Consider the following 22,047-nt stretch of genomic DNA (forward strand, 5'->3'; position numbering starts at 1 on the left):
GCGGAACCAAAAGACACCAAACCCCCAAAACGCAGTTGGCAGTCTGCCAAACGTGTTTAAGAAATTTCCAGCCGCTGAGATGGCTCAGTATGTAAATGCGCCAACGACCAACTGAGTTCACCCCGCCCCGAGACCACACGGTGGAAGGAGAGAGCTGATGCCCACGAGGTAGGTGTCCTCTGACCTGCACGCACACACACACACACACACACACACACACACACACACACACAGGGAAGAAATCTCACTAGGATTGCAAACCAATAATAAGATTGTTTTTAAATATGAACAGATTATAATAAAAATTTTATTACTATGGAAGTCACTAAAATAATACAGGGACAATATTTCTTTATAGTCATAGCAAAAAAAAAAAAAGATTTCTCTAAGAATTGCACACACTAGTCCCCAAGTCCACATAGAGCTGACAGAATACAAACTGATGGAGACACCACGATGTCAAAGACGACAGAAAAGAAGAGGAATCTGACAGGCAGAGATGCTTCAGACTGAAGAGGAAAAAATGATACTGCTCCAGCAATGCTGATTCAAAGGAGGGCTCAATCTGCTACAGAGGGGGAATGCTTTTTTTTAATTAGAAAATACCATTTTTGTGTACTAACTTGCTAACTTCTTTAAGTAAATAATGAGTATTTGTAGTCCCAGAAAAAAGAATAAGACAACTTTTATGACGGCCATATACCAAAGAACTATAATGTAAGGACTCTATTATATTTTTATAAACTCTCTTAAACAAAGATTTGATACCAGTTTCCAACCTATGATAAACAACACTTTAAAACAGGTTCTTCAGTATAAGAGGCCCCAGCAATAGTAATACTGAAGCTTACAAAGTGAGATCTGGGGCTGGAGAAATGGCTCAGCAGTTAAGAGCACCGGATGCTCATCCAGAGGACCTGGGTTGGGTTCCCAGCACCCACTTGAGGGTCCACAACCACCTGTATCTCTGGTTCCAGAGGATCCTCTTCTGGCCACCATGGGCACTACACACACACAGTGCAGCTTTATTTGCAGGTAAAACACCCTTACACATGAAATAATTTTTTAAAATAAGAGTTGCAGGCAAAATAAACCACTTTTGCGATGTCTACCTGTTTCCGAATTCTCGGTCTCAACTTCTTGTTCTTCGGCCACATCCTGCATCATGTAAGTCTCATCGTCATACACCAGAACCTGGGCAGCGTAGCCCTGCTCTAATCGTGCACTGGGGACTGGCTCCACAATCACTGCTGGATATTCAGGGACCTTGTCACCTCCCTACAAAAGCAAATTAAAGAACAATCAAGCTTTTCGTTGGAAAATTCTAGATTTTGTTCTGAATCGCTGGGTTCACAAAATCCCCTTCAGTCCACACAGTGCCTTTCATGTGTTATATACACGAATGTAGGCAGCAAGGGAATGGAAGGGCTGGCTGTGATCATCTTCAAGTCTTCAGAGAAAGATGAAGGAATCAGGGCTCGTGCATTAAAAACGTGTGACAGCTCACTAAAACACAGGTAAGAGACTGTTCTATGTTTTATGCTAAGGAAGATACTGCTCCAAACCAAAGAGACAAGACAGCATACCCTGAGAAGAACAGGGATCAGATGGGTCCGCAGACCCAAGAGAGCCAAATCACAGCCTAACAGCAAATACGCGCGAGTCGGAGAACAGCACACCGCACAGTGGGAGGCCACAGGCAGCACCAGACACTTCTGACAAGGAAGAGTTCAAACAAAAGAGCATCTCAGATGCCGGAAAAGGCACCGTGAGTCAGTCAAAGTCAGATGAGAAGGTTTTCTTTTGTTTTATTATAGTGCCAGGATCAAACTCACAGCCTTGGGCCATTAAAAAAACGAATGTATGCTGGGCAGTGGTGGTGCATGCCTTTAATCTCAGCACTTGAGAGGCAGAAGCAGGCTGATCTCTGTGAGTTCAAGGCCAACCTGGTCTACAGAGTGAGTTCCAAGACAGCCAGAGTGGTTACACAGAGAAGCCCTGTCTCAAAAAACCAAAACATTAACTTAAGGAAGAGTTACAGGAAGAAGTGAGATACAAGACAGAGAAGACAATCTCCAGGATGTCAGCTGTGCTCGGACTTAAAAGTCAACTGATCAGGTGTGTGATTAATCTTAACAGTCAACTTGACTGGACTGGGAGACATGTAAAAGACTATTAGTAAAGGCTGGAGAGATGGCTCAGAGGTTAAGAGCACTGACTGCTCTTTCAGAGGTCTTGAGTTCAATTCCCAGCAACCACAGGGTAGCTTACAACCATCTATAAGAGGAATCTGATGCCCTCTTCTGGTGTAAAGATGTACATGCAGCTAGAGCACTCACATAAAATAAGAAAATAAATCTTTTTTAAAAATTTGTTAAAAATCTTGTAAATAAATAAATAAAAGACTATTAATAAAGCTCGTCCCTACTGTGTCTGTGAGGGTGTTTCCAGAGACAGTTTGATCATGAGGGCTCTGGCACATTCTTTGTTTTTTTTATATAAATTAGTTCTTTTTTTATAATTTAACTTTATTTTATGTGCATTGGTATGAAGGTGTCAGATCCCCTGGAAATGGAGTTACAGACAGTTAGTTGTGATCTGCCACGTGGGTGCTAGGAATTGAACCCGGGTCCTCTGAAAGAGGAGCCAGTGCTCTTAGCCTCTGAGCCATCTCTGCAGGCCCTCTCTGGCACATTCTTAACCTTTGGTGGATTTACACTTTGAACAGACTACAGAAGAACTGGAGGTTGGGCCGAGCGGAGGAAGAGTGTCACTGGAGGCACCTTAGTCCTGGCTCCTGTCTGAAACTCCTCTGCTTCCTGGCCACCAAGAGACAAACAGCTCTGCTCTGTCATACCTTGCCACCCCACAGATGCTCCTGTCAATGACTGGAAAGGTGAACTATGTAAAATGGAAAGCATCTCCTGAGACAGGATGAGCTGTTAACACCAGTACAAACAGTGACGTTCTTCCTGAAAACACCAGGGAAAGCCTGTTCCAGACTGTTACCCACATTTGCCTCGCCTTGACAAAGTACTTACTCATCAGTGATCAACTTTTCCGGGCTGAGAAAACCACCATGATCCCACGCACAGAAACGAGCAGACAGAACCCGTTGTCTGACCACGTGTCTGCAGCACAGGCAACAGCAGGTCCATGCTGAAGCACTTCCCCAAGAACTCAGGATAACCCCACGACCTGAGCAGCTCCATAAACTACCCAGCCATTTCTCCCAGAAGCCCTGTGGTGACGTAACTCAGCCTGAAACTGAGTCACATTTTACAAGATAAATAATACACTGCTGAAGAGTATTTTCATAAATGATAAACTGTAAAGAAAAGTATAAAAATGACAACGTATGTGAGGGTGCAGCTCTGTTTTTTTGAGACAGGGTTTCTCTGTGTGGCTCTGGCTGTCCTGGAACTCGCTCTGTAGACCAGGCTGTCTCAAAGTCACAAAGATCCGCCTGCCTCTGCCTCCCAAGTGCTGGGATTAAAGGCGTGCACCACGACCTCCTGGCTTACTAATTATTCTTAAAATATGTATGCACTTTATAGGTGCTTCATTGTCTATAAAACATTTCACCAAAAAATTAATTTGCAAAATACACTGTAAAATACTTTTTTTTGCTATTTCTCTATTTCAGAGAAGACAAAGAAGAGTCCAGCTTTTTAACATCAAAGTGTGGAGGGCAGACAGAGAAAACTGCCGCAACACATCTGGGCACACTAACAGCTGTATCTTCTGCACTGCTCAGCCACAGCAGCACCCCTAACTGTAAAGCAGCTGCTACAGAGACACATGTGCCAAGTGAAGGCCCGAGCTCTCCGGTCACCAGCACTGAGGAGTACTTGCTAAGCAGCACTGAGCCGGTGCTGACCCACGCACTGCTTATTTATACGATGAGGTACAAATTACTTCCTCCCTCTACATTTTCACAATTTTTTTTTTCATTCAGGGAACAGTCTCACTATGTTGCTCAGGCTGGTCTCAAACTCCTGGACTCAGACAATCATCCTTCAAGTAGTACTTGCCATGGTCTCAACTATACTGTATTTTAGAAGTAAATTTAGCACCAGATGGCTTTATACTGAAGGATTGCCATCAACCCATCCCAGAGAAAAGAAGAGTTCATACTTGTCATAGTATGAAAACACTCAAGGACTAGAATTCTACATAATGTAAAATCCCTCTATGGACACTCTCTTCCCACCAGTCAGGATCGAGTCTTACCTAGATTAGTGAATAGTACCTTGGACGTAGTGGCATGCGCCTTTAATCCCAGCACTTGGGAGGCAAAGGCAGGCAGACCTCTGTGAGTTCTAGGCTAGCCTGGTCTACAGTGAGTTCCAGGACAACTAGGGCTATTACACACACACAAAAAAAAAACCGGTCTCAGAAAGGCAAAAGAAATTTTAAACAAAACCTAAGCTTTAACTAATGTTTACTTTATATTTATATATATACATATATATAATGTATTTATTTGTATTTTATATACATTGGTGTTCTGCCTGCATGTATGTCTGTGTGAAGAACAGGAGTTACAGACAGTTGTGAGTTGCCATGCGGGTACTGGGATTTGAACCTGGGTCCTCTGGGAGAGTAGCCAGCACTCCCAACCACTGAGCCATCTCTCCAGCCCCTGATCTTCACTTTTTATATTTCTCAAAACGATACTCTAATGGGGTGTGCTGGTCACCATCAATCCCAGCACTCAGAAGGCAGGGACAGGCAGGTCTTTCGGAGCTCCAGGACATCCTGGTCTACATAGTTGAGTTCCAGGACAGTCAGGGCTACAAAGTGAGACCCTGTCTAAAACAAAAAACTCTTTAACTCCTGACTCATCTGGATTCCACGACCTTACCAAAACGACTTTCAAAATACCAATAATGAACAGTCTTCTGTTTGTTCTCATCATTCTGTACTGCCTCTCTGCACCGCCACCCCTTTGTGGCAAAATTATATCTTATCTCAAGGCTCTTATACACTGCTCGGCCTACAAAAATCAACTTGCCCCACCCTTTAAACAACTTTTTGCCTTCTCATTTTAATTATCTGTCTCCTCTAACCGTACTCTGCCACAAGATTGTCCCCCTAAATCATTCATTGCCTCTACAGTTTGTGGTTACCATTTTTAATTTCTTTACTTTCTACTTTTTCTCATGTGTTTTATTGATCATGCCCACCAAAACAGCTTTATAATGTTAGTTAGTATACAGTTTCATATACTATTTGTTACTTCATAAAGCAGATTCTCGAGTATCTGTAGGATGAGACTCTGTGGAGCACAACACCTCGGCGGCAGGAGCACAGTCAACGCAGGCGAGCCCAGCTATGAGGAAACCTCGTGCCAGTTCTCTGCTGTTCTCTTTGAGACAGGGCGTCTCCGTGTGCCACAGGCTGGCCTTGAACTAGCTACGTGGCCCAGGATGACCCGTTAGGTCTCAGGATGCCTGCATGCCTAGAAAGGAGCTCCAGACGGACTATGGGAGGACTTCTGGTGGTTAGATAAAAGCCAGCACTCCTCAAGAATTTGTGGAACTGGTTCCTATCTGCCGAAAGGAGGCAGCTCCCTTCCCCCTGGCAGATGGAACACATGGCGACTTGTGGTTGCACATCAAAGCCCACGCCGGCCTCCAGGCACCGGCAGGCAGGCCCTACTCACAAACACTGTTCTGCATTTCAAAGCCCACAATAGTCTCCTGGCCCTTCCCTCCTAGAAGCTACTCACCCTCTTTCGAATCTGCTATTCTCTACTTCTCCCTCGGTCTCTCCATCTCTTGCTATCTCCCCCTCTCTTGCTGTCTCTCTCTTGCTGTCTCTCTCTTGCTGTCTCTCTCTCCCTCTTGCTGTCTCTCTCTCTCCTTCTCTGGCTATTCTCTGTTTCTTGCTATCTCCACTACTCTGCCCAGCCACACTGTCTCCACTACTCTCCCACTTCCCCAGCCCTGGCCATGAAAAGACCGCTTCCTTTTCTCTCTGCTCTGGACTCTTTCGGTTGGCTCTGGATGTTCTCTCTTCTCTTCCCCCATGCAGCCATGTCAGCAGTTTCCTTATTGGGCCCCTCACATGCCACTTCAACTTTGCAGCAATCCCACTGCCTCAGTACCTCAAGTGCTGGGACTGCAGATATGGTCCAGCATGTCTGGATTACAATTTTGAAATTTCAAATCTCACAAATAGTATTCAACGAGCTTGAAAATGTCTACTGCACTGAATCAGGTCATTTTACCTCACACACAGAGACTCACACATGCACACACAGACACTCACACTTATCTTTTCAGGCCCTCTTGGCAGAGTTGTGTTAAGAAATGTAGTCAACAGAGCTGGAGAGATGAATCAGCAGGGATAACCTTGCAGGGACGCAAGTTCAGTTCCCAGCACCCACATCAGGCAGTTTATAACCACCTGTAATCCAGCTCCAGGATGTGAATGACGTCTTCTTCCAACCTCCACAGCACCTGCACAGGTTTCACAAACACGCGCACGCGCACACACACACACATACACACACAATTTCTTTTCACTGAGAATGAATCTTTAATCAAGGCAAGCACACCATGTAGCAGGGCACGTAGTCTACCATGTGGCCCTGTCTGCGCTCTTAACCATCAACCCGCACCTCCTCTTCTGCCTCCCTCCCACCCTTCCTTACTACTCAGGCTCACCCTGACTCCTCCTTCACCACCACTGAATACAGTGCCCAGCTCGAAGCTGTCTTCTAGCATCTTCGCTTTCCCAGCCTCCCTCCTTAGCAGGACCACCCTTTCTCGGTTCACTGGCACCTCTGTGCTGATGAGAGCTGTCAAGTGCCTGTCCTTCATCCAACCATACGCTCAACTTCAATTTTCAACTTACCACAAGATACAACACTAAATTTTTGAAATAAATTATCAATAGCTCTTCCTGTTCTCCCATTTTGTTTTTCTCTAAACCTGTTCCTTCATGTTTAGAAAATAAGTCATAAAATAAGTCATAGTACTATGTCATAAATTTCTTTTCTTTCTTTTTTTTTATTTTTTTTTATTTTTTTATTTTTTTATTTTTTTGGTTTTTCGAGACAGAGTTTCTCTGTGTAGCTTTGTGCCTTTCCTGGATCTCGCTCTGTAGCCCAGGCTGGCCTAGAACTCACAGAGATCCGCCTGGCTCTGCCTCCCGAGTGCTGGGATTAAAGACGTGCACCACCACCACCCGGCTCTATGTCATAAATTTCTTGGAACCAAGTACGCACAAAGCGTATCACAGGAAGGATCAGTTGCTGGCGACTGTCATCATTCTACAACAGCAGTGCTGGTCTTCATATCTACTCAGGGGCACCTTGTCACATCACAATCAGAACTGGCTGTCACTTCTTCCTTTACACAAAAACCTTTACCTGTATTTGTCTAAACGGTTAAAACACAAAACTATGATTTCCACACTTGCTGTGGGTTGAATTATGTCTTTTAAAGTGTTGATGTATGTTTTTCACCCCACTGCCTGTGGCTGCGACCTTAGTTGGAAATGGGTCTTTGGAGAGTTGAGATATGACCAGTAGACGAGCGCTCACCCAGTCTGACTAGTCTTTATAAACAAGGACAGCTCAGACCCTCAGGAGGAGGTGGAGGGAAACCACTGAAGACGCGGGAGAATTCTACCTCCACGCCGAGCAGAGTGTGAAGCTGACAAGCTACCGGGGCGTAAGGCAGATTCTCACAGCTCGCAGAGGACGGCAACACAGCCAACGCCGCAGAACTGCAGAATTCCGGATTCTAGAACCGTGAGACTATCGTTTTATTTTGTGAAACCACTCAGTCTACGGGATGTTTTAGAGAGCAGCCCCGCCCACCCAACTAACCCACCACCTTACCAGTGTCTTTGCTACATCACTGCACACGAGCTGCGTGACTTAGTTCCTGTGCGTAAAACCTTCCTCTGACTTCTACGCATGGCATTTTGTAGCCTCCTCGTCTGTCCAAATTCTCTTCCTCTACCAGTTTTTTTCAGTTGAAATTGTTTTATTACATACATGACAACCAGGCTAGTTAGAGAATTCTTGATTTGCCTTTTTCCTTGGGTCTCTTGAGAATACTGTTCCTAGGGAGTCTTTTATAATCCTCAACAGGTATTTTTCTATTCCAAGTCTTTCTGACACAAGTTGTTTGCCTTCATTAATGCTATTTATGGCATTCTATTATAACTACATATCCAAATCCTTGACTGGACAGTGAAATTATTAGATAGCAAAAATTACACTTAAGTCCTTGAAGACACATCCTGTCACGTAGAATTTAAGTACTTGTGTAGTGGGTAGCCATTCCAGCTTCCAATCTGGAAGTTCCAACCCCCAATGAGACTTCGGCAACTGTCACGCCTACAAGGCGGGGCCAAGGGAGGCGCCTGGAGACCCAAGATCTGGATGGGCCAGTGCTCAGTGCTCTCTCTCGGTTCCCGGACCCTGGACGGTGGAGGTGGGCCAAGCAGAGCTCCAGAGAACACCGCTGGACTGTGATTCACCTTCCCCAGACCCCGCGACCTACTTATCCCTTAATTTGTAAGTTACGCCATTAAATAAATCTCCTTTTAACTACGTGGAGTGGCCTTAATAATTTCACCAATATCTGGCGCTCACGTGGGGCAAATTCCAAAGGCCTGGGTGGCTCCCACCCTCAGCCTCCTCCCCGGCTGGCGGTAAAACGATACCCCTTCTCCTTTAGGTTTCATAATTCTCAGGGTTATGGATGATGGTTATAGGGTTGGGGGTGGAATAAAATAGTAGACTCAGTATTCTTAAAAAAAAGAGAGAGAAAAAAGGGAAAAGAAGAAATGGAATGGATAGGTATAAGATATTATGGTAGATTATTATGTACACTAGTAAACAAATTTAGTAAAATAGCAGCCTTAGATAATTGGCACTGTAATTTGCACTGTTATGGATTCTTATATGTTGATACAAACGTAAACTATTTTGATATTCCTGTTTAAGATAATTTGTATATTGATACAAATACAGAACTATATTTGTTATAATGTACATATATTTCTACTCTTATTTGAAATATTTGTATATTCATACAAATGTAAATTTATATCTGTCATACTTTATGTATGTTCTACTTCTGTTTAGGATATTCGGTATATTGATATATATTTAAGATTATTGTCATATTGCATATCGCACTATATACTCCTGCCTCTGTTATAACATCTTGTGTATTGTCACAACTTTGAAGTCATCGTTCTTTACCATACACTTGCTTAAAGACTGTTTACCTTGTTTACGTGAAGCCTTAGTCCTTAGGTTATTTCGGTAGATAAGACTTATAGATTTATAGTCACCTATGCTTGTCATCTCTATAGTTACGTTAGTTAGGTTATCCAGATTTACAGATACATAGGTCAGATGGACAGGTAATCTTCAAACACTTCATAGACCTAGAGAATATGGCATTTAAATAACTTAGAATTCTGTTGACGTGGGACACAATTGCTCCTGGCTGCACCAATTTGATCCCGAGAGAATGTTGGGCTTCTAAGACACTTCCATTTGGAAGTTTGTGTTCTTGGCACAAAATGGCCTACTGGGCAAAGAACTGCCCTTGCCTCAACGGCTGACAGTACGAATGCAATGCTGTCCTTTCTGGACAAGCGGGACACAAGGAAAGCGACCACTGTACTCTGCCAAGACAGGGTAAGATGGTCTTTCAGAATTCCTCCTTCTGAAAATGGTCTGTCAGATACTTTAGGCCTGTAGCCAATTTAAATACACCAACAATGCTGAGAAACATTAGATGACTGTCCAGGCTGCCAGCTGTCTCCGTCTACTCTTGCAAGATTCCCGAAAGTTGCTTGCATCCATCTACCATTTCTCAGGTACCATTATATTCCTTCTCAGGTCTTTGATGGGATTGAAGACTAGCAGTTATAGTTACAACTTAGTAGATAGAACATATTAAGTATCAGATTCAGGTTCTTTAGGATAGGACACCTTTTGGAATGATCTTTGTAACATGCCATTTACCTATGCTCTATACTTCTCTGAATTTTAGTATGTGTTTCTTGCTTGATATTGTTTGCATTGGTTGTAGTTCCATCTTATCTAGGTCATTATCCCTCATTATTCCTGGACAATATTTGATAACCATTCCTTTGTATATAGTCTTGTATTAGGTTAGAACCTTCTTATTTAGACAAAAAGGGGGAGATGTAGTGGGTAGCCATTCCAGCTTTGATCTGGAAGTTCCAACCCCCAGTGAGACTTCGGCAATTGTCATGCCGATAAGGCGGGGCCAAGGGAGGTGCCTGGAGACCCCAGATCTGGATGGGTCAGTGCTCTCTCTCGGTTCCGGGACCCTGGACGGTGGAGGTGGGCCAAGCAGAGCTCCAGAGAACACCGCTGGACTGTGATACACCTTCTCCAGACCCCGCGACCTACCTATCCCTTAATGTGTAACTTACGCCATTAAATAAATCTCCTTTTAACTACGTGGAGTGGCCTTAATAATTTCACCAATATACTTGTCGATGAGTTCAGAACACAGCATGATAGACTCTGCCTTTGGCAGTTATTCACACACTGAACACATAGTATCTGACCCGAGTACCTCATGAGTTCTGTGCCAACAGATGATGGAGAACAGAGGTACCACACACAGATGATGGAGAACAGAGGTACCACACACAGAGGATGGAGAACAGAGGTATCACACACAGATGATGGAGAACAGAGGTACCACACACAGATGATGGAGAACAGAGGTACCACATACAGATGATAAAGAACAGAGGTACCTCATACAGATACGCAGAAAGATGAGGAAGAACAGTAATTAACACATCCACTATCTTCTTAGGATTAGTTTACTCAAGTCACTAAAGCATGCAAAATTAAAATAGATAAAACTCAAAATCAGTGGGTCTTTATATGACCTACCTTATTCTCTATAAGCTAGGTTGCCAGACTTAGTAAAGGTTTTGTTGAGAGTCACACTATGTGACTCACACTATCCCTAAACTAATGATTCTCTTGCTTCAGCTTCCCAAGAGATTTAATCAGTCATATATCATATCCATAAGTATCTATTTTTATTGTTTTTACACATATTTATCTATTTATTATTTATTGAGTATCTGTGGCACATTTAATACCAATGAAATTAGGTTTAAAATATATTGTTCTTTGCTTACTGTCCTGAATATTTTAAGTTCCAATTTTATTGGCTCATCAGATACATATTTTTACTTAATTTCTTGTTTTACATTTTACACCATGCTTTTTAATTTTGTCAATCTATATTATATGGCTTTATGTTTAATATAAGGATCTTATAACAGTATTATTCTAATTCTCTACTTAATTTTGCTGTGATGTATTTACTTTACATTATAAACTGCACAATAATTTTTATTTCTGCTGAGTAACTTTTAAAATGATTTTACGTGCTGGGTATAATAACACACAGCTTTAATCTCAGCACTCCAGAGGCAGGTGGATCTTTGTGAGTTCAAGGCCAGCCAGGGATATGCAGTTAGACCTTGTCTCAAAAAAAAAAAAAAATTATATACCTGAATATGTTACATATTGTTTACAATAAGCTTTACTTTAAAAAAACAAAATTATATTTACCATACAGTAACCATTTCTCCAGGCCTCTTCACTCAGAACCAAGTTTCCAGATGGAATAATTAACTTTCTGCCTAAAAAAATGTATTTGTAATATTTCTTACAGTTTAGGCATATTGGTGATGAATTCTCTCAGCCTTTGTCTTGGGGGAAAACTCATTTTAAAGTTTTTATTATTACGACATTACTGTGTGTGTATATGAACTCAGGGTGCAGATGCAGGGGTCACAGCACAGTCTGCAGAACTTGGTTCTTTCCTTGCACTCTGGGTCCCAGAAACTGAACCCAGGCCATCAGGTTTGGTGACCCAATGGGCCACAGAGCCAACACAGTTTTTTTTACTAGATGTGTAACTAAAAATTGAGACTTTTACCCTCTCGGCTTTTTTTCCCCTTTTCTTTCACACAGGGTTTCTCCGTGTAGCCCTGGCTGTCTTGGAATTCACTCTGTAGACCAGGCTGGCCTTGAACTCACAGAGATCCTCCTGCCTCTGCCTCCTAAGTGCTCATTTGAAGGTGTGTGCCACCACCGCCTGACATTTTTTTTTTAAAGATTTATTTTTACGGCCAGGTGGTGGTGGCGCACTCCTTTAATCCCAGCACTCAGGAGGCAGAGCCAGGGGGATCTCTGTGAGTTCGACGCCAGAGCGAGATCCAGGACAGGCACCAAAGCTACACAGAGAAACCCTGTCTTGAAAAACCAAATATATATATATATAACTTTATGTGTATGTAGATTTTGCCTGAATGTATGTTTTTGTACCAGGTATGAGCCTGGTGTCCTGGGATGTCAGAAGAGGGCACTAGATTCTGTAGTTATGGATGCTTGTGAGCCACCACACAGGTGGCTAGGAACCACACCCAGGTCCTCTACAGGAGCAGCCAGAGCTCTTAGCCGGAGCGTTTCCCCAGCATTTTGAAGGCACTGTTGCCCTGACTTAAAAGGTTCCAACTGAAGCATCTGCAATGCTAGTCTTCATTTTGTACTGACTGAGCTTCACCGCTGGCTGCCCTTAAGAGTCTTTCTACGGTTGGGTGGTGTTTAATCCCAGCACTTGGGAGGCAGAGACAAGCAGATCTCTGTGAGTTCAAGGCCAGCCAGGGCTACATAGTGAGACCCTGCCCCCAAAACAAACAAATAAATGAAAGTGAGTATGGTGAACAGTTATGTAAAGATTGACTTTTTCAGGGAGGTGAGCAGTATCAGGGATCTAGCATGGTCTTGTACTGGCTAGACAACTACACCACTAGGCCCTGCATCAATTTTAAGACCTGTTTTTAAACCTTTTCATGGTACACTTTAACCATCCTTAATTCTAGAGCTAATTTGGCCCCACTATGTAAGACATGACCCTTACAGGGGTTTTAATGAATGCTCTGGGCTTTCAACAGGGACTCTTGCACTTGGCTAACTGCAATGCCAGCATCTCCCAGCACAAGAACTGCGTTTGTGAGTCCCTGGCCAGTCCTTTCACAGCTTCATGGAGTCTGCCATGCCTAAACCATGGAATGTTCCAGCCAGAGACAACAGGAGCCCCAGCAAGGCATGCAGCTCTTTCTTTGGGAAGGGTGCTTCTTTGGCTTTTGGATACTATATCCTTCATGGGTTCATTTGTACCTCCCCAAGATTTGTTTCCTTGATTCAAGGGGACAGCTACCTCACTTTCCATTCCTTTTTCCTAAGTAAACCAGCTCCAAGCAGCCAACCAGGGCAGTCTCAGAAATGCCCTCTGGTCTTTCAGCGAGCACAATGTCATCATATGCTCTGTTTTCCTGTTTGTTTATGCTGGCAGTCTGGTCTCCACTGTTCCATCACAATCCTAAACGGAAAAACTCTCAATTTGTTTCTCTAGAAGCAGATGTCATCTTAGAAAGTTCTAGTCACAGTTTTAAAAATGACTTAACCACACAAGCGTAAACCCTCTCACCATGAACAAATGCAAACTACCACCATGGCATCAGTGAGGGCAGACCTGGGAGGAGAAGCACAGCTGCTCTCAGCCAGGCCACCTGAAGAAGGCAGTCAGCTGCAGGAAACTTGAATTCATTTTCCCCCCCAGAATTTACCTGTCAACACTATAGAATGGGAACTAAATAGCACGCATATTCCTTATAAAGGCTCTAACTTAAATTTTCAAAACTCAGGGGCTAAAGAGTTGGCTCGGTGGTTAAGACCACTGTTTGCTCTTGCAAAAAACCCTGGTTCAAATCCCAGCACCTGCATGATAGCTCACATTGTCTGTAACTCCAGTGCTGGGGATTGGATGCCCTCTTCTGGTATCTGCATGTACATAGTGCATATACATACATGCAGACAAAACATGCATACACATAAAATAAAAAAGCCTCAGATGCTGGAGCTGAGGACATGACTCAGTCGTCAGGTATGCAGTAAGCCCTGAGTTCAATACCCAGCTCCACACGAGTGGTGGTACATGCCTGTTATCTCCACATTCGGGAAGTAGAGGCAGAAGAATCAGAAGCTCAAGATTATTCTTGGCTACATGTCAAGATCAAGGCCAGACTGATCTACATGGGAACACTGTGCTTTTAGTTTTCAGATTTTTAAATTACACTTATTTAGTTATATGTGGGGTGTGTGTAGGGGTGTGTGTGTGCGTGATTACAAGATATCACATCTATAAAGTAAGAGATTTTATCAAAAATAGATAGGGAATTTTATAAAATCCCATTTCACTAAGAATCTTCTCTCAGGACCAGAGAAATTGCTCAGTAGTTAAGATCACACGCTGGCCAGGAGGTGGTGGCACACACCTTTAATCCCAGTCCTCAGGAGGCAGAGGCAGGAGGATCTCTGTGAGTTCGAAGCCAGCCTGGTCTACAAAGTGAGTTCCAAGACAGCCAGAGCTGTTACACAGAGAAACCCTGTTTTTTTTTTGGGGGGGGGGGGGGGGGGGGGGGGGGAAGAAAGAAAGAAAGACAGAGGGGGAAAAACACAGTATTTGATCCATATGAAGTAGTTGATTAACATTGGTTAAAAGGACAGATGAACAGATGTGGAATTTGAACAGAAAGTTCTTCCCACACTGGTACCACAGCACTTCAAATATCCACTAAACACACTGGCTTCTTCTGACCTCCTTCCATAGAATATAACTACACTGTTATACCACATAAATCATCAGTCAATAACAACTTGATAAATTCATAATTTTTTCCTCCATGCTAAGTTCTGACCAGGAATCCCTGTGATTCCATGTAAATGAGGAAAAACTAAAGAAGGCTTCCAGAAACAGACCTTGGTCCTCTTTTTCCCCATACTGTTCTTTTTTAATCAGGAAAATGTAAACATACTCTGTAAATGCACTGCCCATGGCAGCTCTCCTCACGTGATAAACACCGACACTACAAAGCTACAGAGAAATCATGTGGAAGAGAAGCAGCATTTCCTGGGTGACATCAGATGAGAGAGCCCAACCCGGGTCCAACCTGGGTCTCTGGTGACTCACACCTGAAGGTGTTAAACGGAAAGTGAATTGGTTTTTGGCGGGGGTAGGGAGGTAGGGTTTTTTTTTTTGTTGTTGTTGTTGTTTTGTTTTGTTTTTGAGACGGGGTTTCTATGTGCAATAGCCAGGGCTGTCCTGAAACTCCCTTTACAGACTAGGCTGGCCTCAAACTCAGAGATCTGCCTTCCTCTGTCTCCCAAATGCTGGAATTAAAGGTGTGCACCACCACCACCACCCAGCTCAGAAAGTGATCTTAAAGGAAGAAGTTAACCTGGGCTTCTTCTAATGGACTCTACATCCATTTTAGAAGCAGTCTTAAATACAAAGGGAACATGTAGGAATTAGCAAATCCACTGTCCCTTAAGTCTGTCCACAGCAGATCTGGGACTTACAGACTGAACAGACACCAAGCAAGCAGGGAAAAGAATCCAGACCACAGAACACACACCAGTGTGTCCTCACTGTCATCAGGCATGGCACTGTCCATTATCCTGGCACCAACCCCCGTGACAGCAGCATCTTTCACAGAGAGAAGAGACTTTCATGATACTGAAAACTGTCCATTTTCCCAAGGTGCCTCTAACCAAACATCTGCACGTCGACGGCACTGTTACAATTCTGTTGTTTCCACACTCAGTCTCTAACCAATGGTGGGAACAGGAGCCAGGACCAGAAAGAAAATCTGTTCCTGCCCCCACCTCCTATTCTTCAGTGCTTTCTTTCTGTAACAGGAAAATGACTAAATACACTAAAGACTCAAAATCTTACGCATAAAATTCAAAACTTCATTTTCTAATTATAGAAATAACTGCACATAACAGAAAAACTAAGAAATAAAGATGATACAGAAAGCAAAGATAAGCTTAACTTAAGATGACTGCAATTTAGGTATTTAGATACAATGCATTTCTCATTCTCCATGATCTAAGAAAGTGGATATTATCAGAAACTTATTTTTTTTCTTTTGTCTTTTTTCCAGACGGGTTTCTTTGTGTAACCACCCTGGGTGTTCTGGAACTCTCTCTGTAGACCAGCCTGGCCTCAAAGTCACAGAGATCCACCTGCCTTTGCCTCCCAAATGCTGGATTAAAGGCATGTGTCACTACCGCCCGGCCAGAAACTTAAATTTTATCTAAACTAATGTAACATCATTCTTTCCAAATTCATCCTAACAGACACATCTTGCACCATTCAGGTAAGCACCCTTCCCACCCTCTTACTTAATTACATGAAAATACATGTACAATTTTACACACTGTACATTTCTACTCTCAAATACCTGATTCTGTCATTGATTTCAAGATTAACTCATGTATTGATTTCTACAACAAAGCAGAGAGGAAGTATATTAAATGCCTAACCTCTCGATTGTCTACTCCATTGCTGGAAAGCTCCAGAACAGAACCTCCACTGTCAACCACAGCCGATGTCATTGCTTATTCCCTGAGCAAGTTTCAAATGTTATGAGTCAATGTGATGAGGGCTCACAGATGATGGCCACAGTTATAGGTTTCATTTTCATGGTTTAATTCAGTAGCGATGGAGTAGATTAGACATCCAGAAGTCCAGTCTTCTAAAGATGATTAACCAGAGGGTCTAAAAAGAGGAAGAATTGGAATTGGTCAAAATACATAGGAAAGATAGAAAGCAATTTAATGCTAACATTGTTTAATTAAAAAGGATATAGGCTTCTACATCTGTGTCAAAAGAAGGAAGTAAATATAGTACTCTACTTAAGAATTTAATATTCAAATTCATTAACTTATTGAACAATATTTTACCAAGCTATTGTATATGGATATTGTATTATAGAAGACATAATGTTAAAACTTCCTTGGGCTGGAGAGATTTCTCAGCAGTTAAGAGAACTGGCTGTTCTTCCGTAGGACTCAGGTTCAGTTCCCAGCACCCACATGACAGCTCATAACCATCTACAACTACAGTTCCAGGGGATCCCGTGTCCTCTGGCCTCCACACCATGCACACACATGGTATGCAGATATACATGCAGGCAAAACACCTATACACATAATGTTAGTACTTCTTTCTTTTATAAAGATGCAACATTATACCTGGAGTATTTTTACAGATTTTGTTGTTGTTGTTGTTGTTTTGTTTTTTTGAGACAAGGTTTCTCTGCATAGCCCTGGCTCTCCTGGAACTCTCTCTGTAGACTAGGCTATCTCAAACTCACTGAGATCCAAGATCTGCCTGCCTCTGCCACCTGAGTGCTGAGATTAAAGGTGTGCACCACCACTGCCTGGCCAGATTTTTATTTTAATCTGGGCTGGAGATAGAGCTCATTCGTTAAAAGTGATGAGTTCAGCCGGGCAGTGATGGCGCACACCTTTAATCCCAGCACTGGGAGGCAGATGCAATGCTCTCTCCCTTCTGCTAACACCGTGACCACACCACACACTCACACACACATAATTTTTTTTTAAGATTTATTTATTGATTATGTATACAGTATTCTATCTGTATGTATGCCTGCAGGCCAGAAGAGGGCACCAGATCTCATTACAGATGGTTGTGAGCCACCATATGATTGCTGGAAATTGAACTCAGGACCTCTAGAAGAGCAACCAGTGCTCTTAACCTCTGAGCCATCTCTCCAGCCCAAAAGGAGTCTTTTTTAAAAGATTTTTTAAACTCTTTTAAGCACTGAACACACTGAGGCTAAACTTGAACTGTCGGGCTTACTCAGCTTCTGCTTTTACAGACAGAGCCATCTCCGCAGAGGGGCTTCTGAAGTCTTTTCTTCCTCCTCCTCCTCCTTTCTTAAAATGTATTTATTTTTATTTTATGTGTATTAGTGTTTAGCCTGCATGCATGTCTGTGTGAGGTGTCAGAATCCCTGGAACTAGAGTTACACAGAGTTGTGAGCTGCCGTGTGGGTGCTGGGGATTGAACCGGGGTCCTTTGGAAGAGAAGCCAGTGCTCTTAACTGCTGAGGCATTTTTCCAACCCCTCTCTCTTCTTATAGAGATGAATATCAAAATGTGTCTTATCTGGATTTAATCCTTAAATTACTTTTTTGTTTGTTTGTTTGTTTCGAGACAGGGTTTCTCTGTATAGTTTTGGTGCCTGTCCTGGATCTCACTCTGTAGACCAGGCTGGCCTCGAACTCAGACATCCCCCTGGCTCTGCCTCCTGAGTGCTGGGATTAAAGGCATGTGCCACCACTGCCCGGCTCCCTTAAGTTACTTTTAATTTGATTTTGTATTATGTTTTTCATATAGAGAAAATATAAAGCTTTCTGACAAGATTTTTTTTAATGTCAAAATTAACAATGCAGAAAATTTAAACAGATTTAAAGAAATCTGTACTTTATTTGTACTTCATGTGCATTGGTGTTTTGCCTGCATGTATGTCTGTGTGAGAGTGTCAGATCTCCTGGAACAGGAATTATAGACAATTCTGAGCTGCCATGTAGGCACTGAGAATTGAACCTGGGTCCTCTGAAAGAGCAGCCTGTGCTTTTAACCACTGAGTCATCTCTCCAGCTGGAAATCTATATTTCTAATAAATTATTCCATTAATCTTATGCTCATACTAACTTTGGCTATTGTCTCATACTGAATAGGAATAAATAATAAGGAATTCCTGTAAAGGTTTACTATAAAATGAAGTACCTGAGCAGGGTGGTGGTGGCGCGCACCTTTAATCCCAGCACTCAGGAGACAGAGCCAGGCGGATCTCTGTGAGTTCCAGGCCAGCCTGGTCTACAGAGCGAGATCCAGGACAGGCACCAAAACTACACAGAGAAACCTGTCTCGAAAAACAAAAATAAAACAAAAAAAGTACCTGGAAAAAAAAGTAGAAACTTCATCTTACACATACACATATTTATTTGTTTATGATTTAATGTGCATGTATGTGTGCCTGAGAATATGTATGAGTACCATGTATGTGCAAATGCATGCAGAGGCCAGAAGCAGGAGGCAGATCCCCTGGAACTGGAGTACAGGCTGCCAGCCGCCGGGATGTGGGTGCTAAGAACTGAACCCAGGTCTTATGAAAGAGCAGCAAGTGCTCTTAGCCACTGGACTATCTCTCCAGGACTTTGCACCTTAGACAGAAAGTTAAATAAGAAATGTTTATATCTTAAGAATATTAAAGGGGCTGGAGAGATGGCTTAGAGGTTAAGAGCATTGGCTGCTCTTCCAGAGGTTCTGATTCAGTTCCCAGCACCAACATAATGGCTCACAACCATCTGTGATGAGATCTAGTGCCCTCTTCTGCATGCAGATGTACATGCTGGCAGAACAGCAGTATACACATAATAAATAAATAAATTAAAAAAAAAGAAAATTGAAGAAAAATCCACAATGCCATCACATTAAAGATCCCTGTTACTATTTCTAAAATCTGTTTTCCAAACATAAAAACAAAAATAAACTTTACTTACAATTTGAATGTTAGGTAGTCTAAGCATCCTTCACTGTTTTCACAACTCGTCAAGAGCTAAAGTCTAAACCAGCAGTTCTCTGGAACTACTAATGGAAAGGAAAAGAGAAAGTGTTAACACAATTCTAATTAAAACAAAACAAAAAACCACTTTGCCCTAAATAGGTATGACTCAGACAGTAAATAATAACACAAATCATCTCCAAATGATAATGGCACATATTTATGTAAATATAACATCACTATTTCTAGATGACTAAGGAATCAGAAACTTTTTTAAATCAGTGCTACAACTTTAAGTTACCACTAAATGACAATTAAGCAAGGTCATATCCAACATACACACCACAGTCTATGCTCCATATTATGGAGTATATTACAATCAACCAAAAGGCTATTATTATTATTATTATTATTAATAAAAAGGGAGGGGAGGGTGCATCCCCTGAAACTGGCGTTAAAGAAGGCACATGTGCGGCATCACATGTGTGCTAGGAGTCAAACATAGGCCGTCCAGAAACTCTCCACTGCTTAACCGTCTCTGAAGCCCCAACCAAAAGGTTCTCAGAGCATGCTGGCAGTGCAACTCCTTGTGCTGACTAGGTTTATGTCAACTTAACACAAGCTAGAGTCACTGGAGAGGCAGGAGCCTCAACCAAGAAAATGCCTCAATAAGATCTGGGCCGGCCTGTAGAGTATTTCCTTATTGAGTGACTGGTGTGGGAAGGCCCAGCACATTGTGGGTGTGGCCACCCAGGACAGGTGGTCCTGAGCTCTGTAAGAAAGCAAGCTGAGGCTCGGGAGGTGGTGGTGCACGCCTTTAATCCCAGCACTCGGGAGGCAAAGGCGGGCGGATCTCTGTGAGTTCGAGACCTGGGCTACAGAGTGAGTTCCACGAAAGGCTAGCAAAGCTACACAGAGAAACCCTGTCTCGAAAAACTGGAAAAAAAAAAAAAAAAAAAAAAAAGCAGGCGAAGCAAGCCAGTAGGCAGCACCCATTCATGTCTCTGCATCAGCTCCTGCCTCCAGGTTCCTGTCCTGACTTCCCTTCCCTCCCCAATTGCTTTTTGGTCATGGTGTTTCATCACAGCAACAGAAACCCTAACTAAGACATCCTCCTTCAGAAGTAAATAAAATTAAAAAAATAAAACTAGGGAGCTGGACAGATGGCTCAGCTGTTCAGAGCACTGACTGCTCTTCTAGAGCACCTAAGTTCAAATTCCAGCACCCACATGACAGCTCACAACTGTCTGTAACTCCAAGATCTGACACCCTCACACAGACATAGATGCAGGCAAAACACCTACACACATAAAATAAATAGATAGATAGATAGATAGATAGATAGAGTGAGTGAGTGAGATGAATTAATTATTAAAAAAAAAAAAAAAAACACCTAAGACTGGGTGTGCTTGTGCACACCTTTACTCCTAAGGTCCAGACAGAAGCAGGCAGATCTCTGAGTTTGAAGCCAACCAGGACTATACTGTAGATGTAACACACTATATAGCTCATACTCTACCACAGATAGATAGATAGATAGATAGATAGATAGATAGATAGATAGATAGATAGACAGACACACAGACAGACAGGAAATAAAGAATTTTTTTTTTAAAAAGTATGGGTATGTGGCACTTTTTTTTTTTTTTGGTTTTGATTTTGGAAGACAGGGTTTCTCTGTGTAGCCTTGCTTGTCCTGAAACTTGCTCTTAGACCAGGCTGGCCTAGAACTCAGAGATCTGCCTACCTCCGCCTCACGAGTGCTGGGATTAAAGGCGTGGGCTACCACCACTCGGCGGTGGCCCATGCCTCTAATCCCAGCATCCAGGAGCCAGCCTGGTCTATGTAGAGAAAAAAAAAAATTCAATAAAGTCAATGAACCCCAATGAGTCAACTGAACTCAATGAGACCCACACAATGTAATCATCCTTTTAAAACTATGGGAAAAGAAAAAACAGAAAGGGAGTCCCATCCCCCACCCCCACAAAAAAAAAAAAAAAGAATAAAAGAGTTCTGTCTCGGGAGAGGAAGTAGAAATATAAGATGTGTGATGAGGAGAACCACATTTTGCTCAGAGTGTCAAAGAACTTAGTATCTTGACTCCAGACCATACTGGCAAGAGCCAGTTCCTAAGTTCCAGGGTGCTTCTGAGTTGGTTATTAGACTGTTGCTAATGTAAAACAAACAACCCAACTATGGACAGGGCTGGAAAGACGGCTCAGAGGTTGAGAAGTGTACAGGACCAACACCTCCATGGCAACTCACAAGAAGGTGTAACGACAGTTCCAGGGATCCAACGTCATCTTCTGGCATTCTCAGGCATTGCATAGACATGTTACACATACATACAGGCCAACATTCATACATTTAAACCTAAAAATAATAAACCCTAGCCTGGAGTGGTGGTATACGCCTTTAATCCCAGCACTCGGGAGGCAGAGGCAGGCAGATTTCTGTGAGTTCAAGGTCAGCCTGATCTACAAAAGTATGTTCCAAGATAGCCAGAACTACACAGTGAAACCCTGTCTCAAAAAAAAAGAAAAATAAAAAAATAATAAAC

At 42.6% G+C, this 22,047-nt stretch overlaps 1 protein-coding gene across 3 annotated transcripts in view; it reads right to left on the reverse strand.

The window, feature by feature from the left end:
- The window catches only part of Elf2 (E74 like ETS transcription factor 2), a 90,690-nt gene that overhangs the window by 56,947 nt on the left and 11,696 nt on the right, over positions 1-22,047 (reverse strand). Inside the window, exons 2-4 of one of the 3 annotated variants that reach the window (XM_052730210.1) lie at positions 19,486-19,573; positions 16,436-16,670; positions 1,113-1,278 (exon numbers count right to left, since the gene is read on the reverse strand). In XM_052730210.1, coding sequence (XP_052586170.1) covers positions 1,113-1,278; positions 16,436-16,507 — 238 coding nt within the window. In that variant the 5' untranslated portion in view covers positions 16,508-16,670; positions 19,486-19,573. Of the gene's footprint in view, positions 1-1,112; positions 1,279-16,435; positions 16,671-19,485; positions 19,574-22,047 lie in introns of those variants that run through there. The other 2 variants (XM_052730212.1, XM_052730213.1) reach the window with 2 other exon arrangements.

The sequence above is a fragment of the Peromyscus californicus genome, unplaced genomic scaffold (assembly GCF_007827085.1).
Source record: "Peromyscus californicus insignis strain IS unplaced genomic scaffold, ASM782708v3 Scaffold_9__1_contigs__length_137607984, whole genome shotgun sequence".
Classification (NCBI taxonomy): domain Eukaryota; kingdom Metazoa; phylum Chordata; class Mammalia; order Rodentia; family Cricetidae; genus Peromyscus; species Peromyscus californicus.